We start from the raw sequence: 13,924 nt of genomic DNA, 5'->3' as shown, positions 1-13,924 counted from the left end.
GCTGGGCTGGGGCTGGGAGATGTGCAAGCCTGGCAGGAAAGGACTCTGACAGTTACGAAGAGCCATACCAGTGTAAGTCGGTAACAGATCATAAATATTTGCCGAACAAATGGCTGACTCAGTAATGACCACTATTACCATTATTATTCAGGAGTGGCAAAAGCTTTAAATACATCCCCACTAACAAGTCATCCTGTGAAGAAATAGACTATTTTTACACTCCTTAAACATTATATCGCTAATTTCAGTGTAGAACTTTGCCTTCTTTGGGAAAAACTAAAATCCCACAAACATTTATTTATAAAGATGACTAAGACATGGCTCCTTCCTCCCAAGGAGTTTACAACCTATTGAGAGAAAGAAACTTATACCCAAATAAGGAAAGTTCCTGGCGAAATGTGGTTAAGTGCAAAAAGCATAGACTAAGGTGCTAAGGGAAAACAAAGGAAGGAAACACCTTGTTTTGCTTCAGAATGACAGCCATGTCTGGTTCCCTGACATTCTTTCATTGTGGGCAAGTTCACACCTTCAGAGCTCTTTCTCTTCATCACTGGGGTCAGGGCACCAGAGAGAATATTTCTGATCTTTCACAATTGCCAGTGTCCAAGATTAAGAATGGCATTTACTTGACTGACCTCATCTGTGCCTCCCCTACACACCCCGAGCTATCAAGTCTTCCAGCTGGATGTATTCTCTCGAGGTGACACTCCCTAAGACTCCACAGAATTAACGGCCGATTTCTTCACTGTCTTCTTGGTTTGGGGGTCTACGGCCCATGAGACCTCTTATTCTATTATACAAACAAGGAAAGCAACTGAGTCATTTGAAATGTGACCTTGAACTCTGTTAGTAAACATTAAGTGGCCGAGAGGGTAGAAGTCCCAAGGAGGCATCTTTGTACAATGTTTAAAAAGAACCTCCAGCAACTGGAATATATGGAAAATGGAGTGGGCTGCTGCAGGAGGTCGTGAGCCCCACCTGTAGACCGGGGTCAATGTACTTTGTCAGGATGTTGTAAATCTGTAGACTGGATTAGAACTGGACCAGATGACCCTATGGCCCTTTCCAACTCTGAGTTTCTATGTTTCAGGTAAAATGCACAACTATATTTGGGGTCGACCAAGGTATTAAGACTGAGCTCATTAGTGCCTCTGTTCATCATAACTTGAGTCTGGGTGCAGAAACCTGGACTTTCTGGCTTCTGCCCTGCCTTCCACGTCTGAGGGATAATCTCTCCCTGTTCCCTTGTCAAATGGGATCCTCATGTGGGGGAGTGAAGCCAAGCTACTAGAGACCAGAGGATATGACAGGAGACCTGGAAGGAGACAGAGGAGATGACAGAGGAGAGAGGAGAAGAGAGGCAAGAGAGGGGGAGAAGGGAGCCTCAGCGACCGAGAAGGCAGATTGTTGGCCACTGACTTTCCTCCCTCCCTTCCCCTGGCGTTCTTGTCTTCCATGGTGACTCTCCTACATTTATCTTCTCTGTTTAGTCTCTATTTTCTAGCATTGTCTCAGTAACATAATTTAGTTTCTGACTCCTAGAATCCTTGCTCCTAAACTGGAGAGGACTTCAGAAATCCATTCAGCCCAAGCTTTAGGAAAATATCATCCCTCCATCTGTCAGATGAAGAAGCTGAGCCCATAGACATGCCCAGGTCACACAACTAGCATCCATGGAACCTAGACCCCTGGTCTCTGGTCTGCCAATTAAGCTCTTTTTAAATATTGAATTCCTTTTCTTGAATTCGGAATACTTGATGGCCATTTTCCATGTTCCCTGATTTTATTACGTACTAAAATTTTATGAACTATTTCACTGATACAGAAAAGTTCAGGAAATGATACCCATATATCCACCATTTGAGGATCATTTTTGATGCTCCGAATTTAATCATAGCTAACATTTTTTTTCAGCTCATTCAAAACCAAAATGGATCTGTTCCCAGAGAGCGAATTCAAAATCCTCTAATGATGAATGTGAATCCATACAAGGGAAGTAAGTATGATGAAAAATGACTACCCATGGGTTGGGTGCATGCAATGTGCTTAGTGCATTAAATTACCTGCCCAAAATCACCTAGAGCATAAGTAGTAGAGCCAGGATTCAAACCTAAGTCTGGCTAATAGTTCAGTCATTCAGTTATTCACTCAAAAAATATTTGAGCGTCAGTAACAGGACACTGGTGCAGAGGACACAGTGACAAATTCAACTACTCTCCCTGCCCTTGTGGAACTTACTTTTCTTGGTAGAGGAAAAGGAGGCATACAGAGTACTATGACCTAATCTGGGGGCTCAGGGAAGCTGAGTTCCAAAGGACAAGTATGAATGAACTAGCAAGGGGATGGAGGAGGAAAAGTGAAGAAGATGCCAGTCTGAGAGAGCCTCCTGGTGTGGAAAAGCCCTTGGCAAGTTCAGTACTGATGCAGCTGGAGCCTGAAAGAGGGAGAGGAAGTGGGGCAAGATGGGCTGGTGAGGGAAGGCTGGTGGGATGGGCAGGGCCAGACTCTGCAGGGGCCTGTCAGCCTCAGGAAGGATTTCAGACTCTTAGATATAACGGGAAGCCAATGAGGCTTTTAACCAGAGTGTTTTTTTTTTTAAAAGTTTTCCAGTGTTTTAAAAAAATCACTCTAACTAGTAAGGGAGAGGGAATGGATTAGAGTCAAGGATTGGAGCACAGAGGCCAAGTAAGAGGCTAATGCAATAATCCGGGTGGGATGATGGCAGCTTGGCCAAGGGTGGTAGAAAAGGAAAGAGAGAAGACTAGTATCCAAGAGCTACTTAGGAGGCAGAATCGATAGTTTAGCAGAGTGGCTAGAGTTCAGGCTGTGCAGTCACACTCAGTCTGAACCCCATCACCCGTTACCACAGTGTGGTAGTTTTTATAAATGTGGTCACTGGGGAGTTCTTGGCTTTGCATTCTGGTTGTGTGTCCTTCAGCAGAAAGTATGCAAATTCCTTGCCCCCAACACACACACACACACAGCCACTAATGAACCACAGAGCTGAGGAAGTGCTGAAGGCACTTCATACAAGTATCAATGTGCTTCTGCCTTCTAGGAAAAATCATAAGGCTTTCATGACCTACAGTTCAGACTCTGCTACACCCTCACCTCATTCCCACTCCTGCAGGACTTCTGGAAGCACATCCTTAAGCAACATTAGCGGTATTGAAGAAACAGAATCTGAGGTGAGGACTTAGGAAAAAAACATTCTAGAATTCCTGCAGCTTGTAAGTTTGGTCCTGATGACTACAAAACTGATGGCTTTTAAATTATTACAGTATGGGAGCATCAGAAAATGCTCTGCTAGAACAACTTGTGCTCAGCACTAATACAGAGACACAGAGCCTGGGCAGCCACATGGTTGTGTTATTCCTATACTGGTTCCAGGGGAAATTTCCTGGGGAAAAGGTTTTGTGGGTGGTGCCTCAGCTACAGGATTCCCCTGGCACGAAGGCTTGTGGCGCACAAGTCTGTCCCAGTGCCACTGGGGTTAGAGCTGCCAGTTTCCTAAAAATTTCGATCAGGTCACTTTCAAATGCTGCCACATGCACGCACTGCATCCCTGTGTGCTTTCTCGGTCGTTACGGCCCCTAAGTCCCCTTCAGTGCTCCCCCCTCACCCTCAAAGAGCCTTTCTTCTTTCTCACAGACCTCTTTTTCCACTGCAGGGAAACAGCCCAGCAGGTTGCTGACCTCACCCTCTGATTCATGCTCATCAGTCACGTGTTGGTCTTTTTTCTGTCCCTTTTCCTAAAAAATATATTCCATCTCAGATGGGTTTCCTAGGAAACCAACCCTCAAAAACAGAAATAGACTGGGTGGGAAACAGAATACTCCAAAAATTCCACTCTGCAGTGTTTAATAATGAGAGAACCCAATTAACTGGAGCAGTAGTAAATAATGTAACTAAAATATGTGGACTTTTCCTTTGCAGACTTTAAACTCGTCTTTGGATCACGCCCTAAGAACAGCAACTATTTTGAAACAAACTACTGATCAAATGATTAGAACTATTGCAGAAGATCTTGCCAAAGCACAGAGATGGAGGAATCGACTGAAATACTAGTTGGACTCAAGGCAACCAAGAATTAAAAAAAAAAAAAATGCAGAGAAAAGTTGGTCTTCTCCAAAAAAGTATTTTACATATTACACAACTTAGGAAGATGACCTTCCAAAGAAAACACCAAAACTCCAAGAAATGGGTGACTCAAAGTGTTTAAATGAAAAAAAAAAAAAAAAAAAAAAAAAGGACCTCTGATTCAAAAATCAAAATCAACAGGCATTTGTTTAAAAGTAAATCTATGTTATCCCTAATTCACAATAAAAGAAATCAAAACAGTAACATATACTTTTATCTATGAGTATGGCAAAAACAAAAATTTGAAAAACCCAGGCAGTGTCTATGAGGGTGAGGGAGACAAGTACCCGCACATACTGTCGGTGGAGGTATAAACTGGTGCAAACTTTGTGGAAGGCAAACTGATCATCACTGTCAAATTCTACAAATCCTAAAAGTGCTTACCTTCTGAGAAGCAATTCCACTACTAGGACTTTGTAAGTAACTCACACAGTATCCCACAGCATGCCTACAAGGATGGGAAAGGCCCCCTAGTGGAACTAATCTAATACCTTATGTGATGATTCATAAACGATGACAGTCATACAACTGATATTCTGCAGCCGCCTTAAAGAATGAGGTGTATAACCTGTAAGACAGTGGAAAAAAGCAAGATGCCTAATAATATACATAGTGTGACCTCATTTGTTTTTCAAAGACCACACACATTTTTCTGGAAAGATACACAAAAATACTCAGTGGACCTCTAGGAAATGGAATTGGGGGTTCTGTGGGGAAGAGAAGAACTTTACTTTTCATTTCCACTCCGTACTGTATGAAATTCTTATGATACACTTTTAAATTATTTACTTAAAGATCTCTTTAAGTCAGAAATATGGAAAAACAACAGTCCCAGATTAATGAAACTTGAAGCCAAAATGAAGACAATTCATTAAAACTGCGTGCCAGGGATTAAGTCCATCTGCAGCACTTCATGTAGGGCCGGAGCAAGGTTCTGACTGCTGCTTTAAGACTGACATATATGTAACGTCCTTAATTGACAGGGTAGCAGATTATTGGTTCTTTCCCCCTTTCCTGGGACTCCATTCACTCCAAATTCAACAAATGTTTCCCAACCCCCAGAGCTTTGCTTAGTGGTGGGGAGAGTTGACTCCATTCCCACTTTGAAGATTTCTGTGGTGACCAAAGCAGCTGCTATTTGTCTAGCTGGCTGGGGAATGAGCTATTTTTAACTCTGGGGCTTGGAAATTGGTTTAGGGTGCCTGGGAAGAGAAAAAGCAGAGGCCAGTCCGAAGATCCCTCTGATTTCATGGTGAAATTTATGTTGTGGCCCTCTGAGAAAGTGAAGACTGGTAGCAGTATTTTGAGAAAAAAGGAAGCCTAAACTGTACGTGCCAAGAGGCTTTTAGATGCATCACGTACCTAAATTTAATCACAACATAACCTGTTTTGGGTGCCAAGCATCACTATCCTGTGCTCAAGTTTCAAATTACATACTTCTCTGGCCTGAGGTGCTCTTACACGATTCATTAGCTTGTGAACCTTTTTGGGGTTCAGCCTTCTTTGAGAATTTGATGAAAAGTTATGGAGTCTCCCTCCCCCACGCTCCACTCGCCCATGGGAAAGTGGTATGTGAACGCAGTTTTGCACACAATTTTTAAAAGTTCATGGATACCTGAAACAAGTCCATGAAACCCAAGTTAGAAAAGACTACCAGAAATGAATGTTCCTAGTCCCACAAATTAACCTTTATAGAAACTCACTATTGTAATCATTTTTGATTTAAAAATATGGCCCATCTCTGCTTTATTAAACCATATTCTAAACATAATTTTACATTTCCTTGATGATTAAAGATCATTACAAACAATCACTGCAACATGCTTAATCAAAGAGACAGGAATAGGGCCATGTCCTTAAGGAATTCTGGAAAAGTGCTAGACTCTGATTTATAAGGATCATTTTATATTTACCGACTCCGCAGCCTTGGCAGCCACTGCTTTGTGTCAAGAGATAGACCTCTCTTCTAATTCTCCTGCAGCAGTAAGTCAGAAGAACAGGCTTGTTAAGTAAAAGTAATTTTATCTCTAATGCTGAGTCCAGGGGCTGAGCACTGCTGAGGGCAGTCACACAGCAACGAAACACGTGCAGTTTGCCTGGTGCAGAGGCCCCTCCATGCTCACTTCCAACGTGCAGCTGTGCTCCTGTGCTGAAGGCTGCCAGGAGCAAGACAGCAGGAGGGGGAATGCTGTTAGAAGGCTTCTGCCAGCTCAGTTAACTATTAGATTTTAAAAATGAAAATTCATCTTTTTATCACTCCTTTCAGTTGCAATCTTATTGTTAATGAATTATTTAAAATAGACCTAATTCATGCTAAATATAAACATACACTTATTTATATTTAATACCCAAAATGTTGTTTTGGTAGAACTTTTACTGTGGGAGGAAGACATTTCTTGCTCCCTTGATTTTAAAAGAAAGCTTCCTGAATCCTGATGGGATTCACAAAGGGTACAAATACCTACAGCAAAACTGAGTTATGGAAGCATCACAAATTATAAAATAAACCACTGGGATCTGGGCTCAAACCCAAGAATTCTTGTGTCTTTGTGAACTGATGTCATGAATTTTTGTGTATTGTCAACTGCTGATATTTTTATTATTTAATTTTCATGAATATGGCTGAACAATATGAATCCACTATGCTTTATAAACCAAGCACATTTCAACAGGAAGCAAAAACATGCTTCCGAGATAGTAAGTAAATGGTTTTAGTTAGTCGCTACAACAAAAAAAGTCTTTTTCAGGGTCTTAATATCAGAATCTATACTTGCTGGGGTGGGGAATCAGCTTATACTAGAAATTTATGTGAGATGACCTCTTATGTCTTCAAATCCAGCAAGAGACGTAGGAAACAAAGGGTCTCTCCAGTTCTAAGCCTAAGACATAATGTGAAATGTAGGCCTCAAAAGATCTCCTGTCAGTGTGACAGGGCAGAGTGAGCACTGAGGTGTGAAGCAACTGAAGGAAGGGACCAATGTTTGCTGTCATCACACTCAGTTCCATGTGTCACAGGGCATTGGGTTAGTATGAATCTCTGTTCCACACATGTACTAACCCTGGACAGTGAGTCACCAAGGTATTCAAGGATCTCAGATAAAATGCAGACACCAAAAAATTAACCCTCTCACTGGCAATGCTCAGTATGCAAAGAGTTGTTTATTAACGTCAAACCTTTCCTCTCCACATATACAGGTCATCCAGGTTAAAAATATAAACTCTTTGTGCCTTAGTTTCCTCAACTTTAAAATAGAGATGATAATAATAGTCTGTCTCCTCACAGGACTAAATGAGAAGACTGAATGAGGTAATACAAGCACTTAAAAACAGTGACTCACATATGAAGCACTACATATGCATTTGCATATTATTATTTTATCATTCTTAGTAAAATAGCAAGTTCTGAAATTATATATCAAAATAGTAACTTTTATATATATATTAAAAAAACATGTTTGAAAAATAGAAGATCCAATTCACATGGAACTATGAAAAATAAGGTATTACGGCAATATGCAGTACCTATATAAAGAAAATAAAGGTTCTGAAGGTCACACTTTCCCTAAGTTAATGTATAAATTCACTGCAAACCTAGTGAAAATACCAAAATAACTTTCGGTATTAACAAAACAGCACTAAAGTTCATTTAAAAAATGTAGCAGCCAGAGAATTTCTTTAAAATAGCAGTAATTTAGGTATGGGTGGAATTGAGATTACAACCATCACATACTAAAACATACCATGAATTAAAATAGAAAGGGAAAAAGAAATATAAACTATAAGTCAATAAAACAGAATCCAGAAACAGACCAAAATACAAATATAAACTTAATCTATGATAAAGGTAGTATCTCAGCTTAGTTGGGGAAAGAGGGATCACCCAGCAAAATCTGATACAGTATCTGGCTGTTGAGAAAGAAAGATGGATCCCTGTTAAAGGCTGACTGATACAGTATTTAACAGGGATCCATCCTGTTAAACTGAAGGAATAGAAACTGATGGAATAGAACCTCCTTCTAGATATTTCAAGCAGAAAGTGTTTCAATATAGAGAATTAAGTCCTTAAAAAATCATGAAAAAAGCTGTAGGGGCCAAACTTTTAGAACCAAGGTCATATCACCATCTGATCCAGGGAACAGAAGGCTAGAGCTGCTGTTGCCACCAGCACTGCCTCAAACCCAGACACCAAAACGTGGAGTCTGGTTGCCACATACAACTCCTGTCGGCAGGAACCTGCTTGTCCACTGGCGCAGCCACTGCAGGTGGCCTCTGCCTCCTTTCTACCCTCTGAACCTTGACCAAGTACAAATCGTTGGCAGAATCTAACCTTTTCAGAACACTTCTTACCTCTGAGTCTGCAAAACTTTCTTTTTAGCCTTTCATCCCCTGTGGTATGGAATGGGGAGGCATGGGACATGATGCCAAGAGCTAAGAGACAAAATCTAGCATACATTCTCACACTACAATTAATTCCAGATGCCTGAAAGAGTTACCTGGAAAAAATACAATAAACCTATCAAAATGTTCTAGAAGAGCAATGGGTGAATTTACAATCTTGGGTGCAAAGATATTTCTAAGCACAACATATATTTGGAAGCTGTAAAAGAAAAGTGATGGACTTACCTTCATAAAAGTCAAAAATGGTGATATCTATCAGCATTTTAAATGCACAAATATTCTGACAGCTATGTCACTGCTAGAAATTTATAGAAATATTTGTGTAAATTTGCAAAAGCATGTATCCCAACAATGTAGCATTATTTATAAGAACAAAATTCTGAAGATGAGTGATATATAAAATTAGGGTCCATGGTCTGACAGAACATGACGAGGCTGGGTTAAAGGAGATATCTGAAATGAAGATATTCCCTTTGAGTAACACATGGGCACATAAGTCCTCATATTATCCAGGCTTATACAAAGATTTTTTTTTTTAAGTCAAAATGAGTTATCTTGGTGGGAGGATTATGGTGCATTCTTTTTCTTCTTTTTAACTCTCTGATTTAGAACTTTAAAACTTCCCAACTTCCCTTCCTCCCCACAAAAGAACAAAGATAATTTTTGTAACTATGTATTTATTTTCTCTTAGAATGTCCATGATTATTTTTTGTTTTCTACTTTAACCATACATGATTTCAAAATTATATATAAAACTATGCTCTTTAGATGTATCTAGCAAGACAGTATACACTGTGAAATCACTCTATTTCTATTAATAACTGAATTATTTTACAAATAAAAGAAATTATGAATTCTTTTGAAAGAAAAACTGTACTTGTAGGAAATCATTCTATAATACATACACGTTTACAGTTTTTACTTTTATAACCTTTTTCATTTAAAATCATTCTTTCCCAAAAAACTATACTTCAGCATAAGACAGATAAGTATCTAACAAGTAATTAGTATATACATAAGTGGCTGTGAAAAATTACCCACAACTCTAATATATTCTGTTCCAAAGCTGAAAATATTTCCTTTTAGAAAGCATTTTAACATTTCTTCTTATCATCTACAAAGCAGCAACAATATTTAAGTTAAAATTGGTAAATCCAATGATATATAATCATAAACAATCCCTTAAGAAATATATTTGAAAAGTTATTATTCCTTAAAATATTTACATTGTTTAAATTACATGATAGCAACAATGTCTCAATCTATTTTAGTTGAAGAAATTAATACGAATCTCCAAATCCCTCCCTCCACCAAAATGCTATTCATCTTTAATAAAGGAGACTTTATCCTTAGGTTTATTCAGCATCTTTATATCATCCAACAGCTTTTTGGGTGTTAAAATATGCGTGGAACCTGGTAGAGGAAAAAATAAGTTTTCAGAGGCCAGCAGTTAAATCAATTTTCCTCGGCTAACTATATTGTCCCATCCTTCATTACATATGCAAAGCGCAGTAGTCTGGGGCAACTTAAAATTTCTACAGGACTCCTCCCTACAACCTGCTTATACTACAGTATTTCAAGCTTTCTTCTTCATTGTGTGTGCTCAGTAACCCTTTAGAAACACTCCCCATTCCTCATGCTGTGTCCACTTTGTGCTATATATTGATATACTAATGAGTAAAACTGGAGGTTAGTCTGTCCTCCTTACAGAACAGGACCAGTCACTGTAACTTTGGTCCCAGAGAACTATTAAGCAGTGCTGCAGATCAAGGCTTGGTGTACAAATGCTGCATCTCTGTGGGTCAGAAAAGTTTAGGTATCAGTGGCCTTGACTGAAATTCTTAAAACTAAATTTCATATAGGCCTTGCCAATGTCAGGTCCATAGCCACAAAAAATTTCCAAGTATTTCTGTAGTAGAAGTGCATTTATGTTTTAAAAATTATTTAATGATGAGAGCATGAAAAGGACAGAATGTAATATTTTAAAGGATATATTTAAAGAATATTATATTTCTGAAGCTCACTCTCTGAAAATCAGAATTTGAATAGAAAAAAATCATCATAAAGGTCAACCAGGAGAAAAACTCTGGTACGTCAGATAAAATACACTATGATTTCAAAAAGGTTTTTTTGCAGTCAACAATTTAGTCCTAAACGTAAATTACAAGATAAAGTTTTGCATATATATTACTGCATTTAGAGTTTGTTTAAAAAAACAGAAAAGAGAAAAATACAAGTCTTACCAATAATAACTTCACAGGATTTATATGCCTGAGAAACTTCATAAGCACAACGCATTTCAGAGTATGTAATTCCTCCAATTACAAAAACAATCAGCTTAGACCCATTTTTTCGATCCTCTAAATAATTAGCTCTGGGTTTCTGGCGAGCACTAAAAAATAAACACCAAAATATTAAAAATATTTCCAAAGCCATATTGCTTTTAAAAGAGCCTAACACACTGCTTTTAAAGAGTCTCTTTAAAGAACTTACCTCAAGCAAACTCAAATCTGGCAGCAACTGCACTGATGTAAGGAAAAGACTTAACCATGGTATGATTGGAGCACCAAGAATTAGGCAGGACAGTCCCACTTCAAGTTTAATTTTCATCTTATAGAGATTTTGGACAAATCGCTTGTAATCTAGCTCAGCTTTTTATCTATAAACTAGAGCTCACTTTTACTTATAAAATGGAGCTAATGCCCTGCCTTATTTATTTCAGATAAAGACATAATAAATGTGAAAAGTCTATCACTTCTTGAAATTAAAAATGGGGGGAGGAAAGTGGCACTGAAACAACATGGTTTTAAAGACATTAAGGGGGTTGGTGGAGGCACAGTTACTAATTTGGAGCTGATGTGATACCGGGACACCCCTTGCTGGAACTCAGTAAAGTATGATGCCAGGAGATATTGAAGACACATCTGCACTCCCATGTTCACTGCAGCATTATTCACAGTAGTCAAGGGTATGGAAACAACCTACACGTCTGTCAATGAACAGATGGATGAAAAAACAGTGTATACATACAATGGAATATTATTCAGCCTTAAAAAAGGAAATTCTTCCATTTGTAACATGAATGAACCTGGAGGGCATTATGCTAAGTGAAGTAAGTCAGACTGAGAAAGACAAGTACTGCATGATCTCACTTACACATGAAATCTAAAATAGTCAAATTTATAGATGCAGAGAATAGAATGTTGGTTGCCAGGGAATAAGGGGAGAGAGAAATGAGGCAATTTTGGTCAAAGGACACAAAGTTTCAATTATGCAAGATGAGTAAGTTCTGGAGATCTAATGTACAGCATGGTGACTGTGGTTAACAAAACTGTACTGTATACTTGAAATTTGCTAAGAGGATAGATCTTAAATTGTCTTCTTGACACAAAAAAGAATAATAGAGAAAAGAAAGGAAGACAGAAAAAAAGGAAGAAAATGGTAACTATGTGGAGGTGATGGGTATATAATTAGTTTGTGGTGATCATTTCACAATGTATACGTATCAAAACATCAAGCTGTACACCCTGAACATGTGCAATATTATGAAGTCAATTAGACTTCAATAATGCCTTTAAAAATGAGAGTGACTTGCATTTCAACTCTGTTTCTGCTTCTTTCAGCAAGTTACTTAACCTCTGTCTAAACCTCCAGGGTTATTTTCAAGATTAAAAGAAATAATGTTCAGAATATACTAAGTATGGAATCTGGTACCAGGAAAGCAGTAGGTAAATAGAAGCCATTACTTCTACCACATCCCCTCCTTAGGCTGCTCTAGATCTGCACTAAGAGGGCAGCCACTAGCACATGAGGCTATTTAAATTTAAATGAACTAAAATTAACAATCCAATTCCTCAGTCACACTAACCACATACCAAATGCTCAACAGCTACATGTGGCTAGTAACCATATAGGACAGGGCAGATATGGGATATTTCCAGCATTCCAAGAAAGTTCTGTTGGGTAGCACTGCTCTAGATCATAGAAATCACTTTTTCTGTTCCTGTAACCCACCGGTAAAAATTTTGAGGTTTTATTTGAAAAGTAAATATTTTAACATAAACACTTATGTACATCTATTTAAAATATATGTTCATTTATAAATTATATATGTGTACTAGTATATACTAATAAAACTTAATTTTTCCCTTTTCTAGTGTAAAAATTAAAATCTGATATTTCATCTCATTACCCACTTCAGAAACCATAATCCAGACGACCTCTAAGACCCTGCAATATAGGACATCATGGTAAATATTAAATAATGTTCTCAGTCTACGCTTTCGGATGATAATTTCCATCTGCTATCTTAAGGAATGAGAAGGGAGATAGAAAAAGTAGAGACTTAGTAACTAGTTTTGAAAGATGAAACAGAACAAGCTACATTCTTGGTTCCCAAACAAAATAAGTCAAAGACATACTACAAGTGCAACTTTGGTTTAAAAACTTTCAAAGAGAGCAAAATAAAGTAAGAAAGCAAAAGAAAAGGCAGTAATACTGCTTAAAACAATTATGTGGTTCTAACAATTTCTAAACTTCTGAACAGCAATTTTAGGACAACAGGATTACATTTAATTTGTTTCACGTACATGTGTAAGACTGTACTAGTGTTTTACACTTTGAAAGACACATAAATAATGATTAAATCTCTGTATCCTGAAAATCTCACTCTACAAAGCACCTAGAAGCACTGGTTAAAATAAGAGCAAACATCTTTTTAAAAGTGTAGCTGAAAGTAAACAAGAGCAATCTCCAAAGGTCAGCAGCAGTAAAAAGGAAACTAAAAATTAGAGTGGTAAACTGAGGGGAAGCTTCGTCTGCCTTATGGAGTGTTAGTCTCGTTTTAGCAAACAAGGGGCCTGGGTATTTCCCTGTTTAATAAACATAGGAGACAAAGCCTTGGGTATCGTACAGGGTACAGATGGGGAGTTGACATCCCTGTATAAGGTCAGGACACCCTCAAAAGCAAGGGGAGATGATGAAGATGCTTCTTTGATAATTCAACACAGGCCAGTCTTGTGAGAGAGTTCTAATTGATACTATTTCACATGGTCTGGGGAACCCCAACTGAGAAATTAACACATAAAAGAAAAAAATCTCTAATCCTGACAGAAGCAAATGCAGAACATCTCTGGAGGTCCCCATTCTCAACCCTAGCTACTGAAATAAGCTCAGAATCCAAAATTATGAAACACATGAGGAAATAAGCAATCATAAATGTCTGCAGAAATGAAGAGCAGTCAAATTAGACCCCAAAGAATGTCAGATGTTGGATTTATTAAAAAACAGACTAAAATTAAGTATGCTTAAAATAATAAATGATAATAAAGTAGAACAGAAAGCATGACAAAATAAGAACAAAAAAGTCCAAGCGTATAAAATAAAG

The 13,924-nt window shown here is 38.2% G+C and overlaps 2 protein-coding genes across 3 annotated transcripts in view; one reads left to right on the top strand and one right to left on the bottom strand.

Moving 5' to 3' along the window:
- AKNAD1 (AKNA domain containing 1) overlaps positions 1-4,127 on the top strand; it is a 32,889-nt gene extending 28,762 nt beyond the window's left edge. The window contains exons 11-13 of the mRNA XM_006179931.2: positions 1,915-1,996; positions 3,059-3,188; positions 3,937-4,127. Coding sequence (XP_006179993.2) covers positions 1,915-1,996; positions 3,059-3,188; positions 3,937-4,068 — 344 coding nt within the window. The 3' untranslated portion in view covers positions 4,069-4,127. The remainder of the gene's footprint in view (positions 1-1,914; positions 1,997-3,058; positions 3,189-3,936) is intronic.
- A 5,070-nt stretch (positions 4,128-9,197) lies between these two features.
- The window catches only part of STXBP3 (syntaxin binding protein 3), a 47,063-nt gene continuing 42,336 nt past the window's right edge, over positions 9,198-13,924 (bottom strand). The window contains exons 18-19 of one of the 2 annotated variants that reach the window (XM_032487240.1): positions 10,782-10,930; positions 9,198-9,951 (exon numbers count right to left, since the gene is read on the bottom strand). In XM_032487240.1, coding sequence (XP_032343131.1) covers positions 9,857-9,951; positions 10,782-10,930 — 244 coding nt within the window. In that variant the 3' untranslated portion in view covers positions 9,198-9,856. The remainder of the gene's footprint in view (positions 9,952-10,781; positions 10,931-13,924) is intronic. The other variant, XM_032487242.1, reaches the window with a different exon arrangement.

Source organism: Camelus ferus, chromosome 9 (assembly GCF_009834535.1).
Source record: "Camelus ferus isolate YT-003-E chromosome 9, BCGSAC_Cfer_1.0, whole genome shotgun sequence".
Taxonomy (NCBI): Eukaryota; Metazoa; Chordata; class Mammalia; order Artiodactyla; family Camelidae; genus Camelus; species Camelus ferus.
This window is presented reverse-complemented; position numbering and strand designations above follow the sequence as displayed.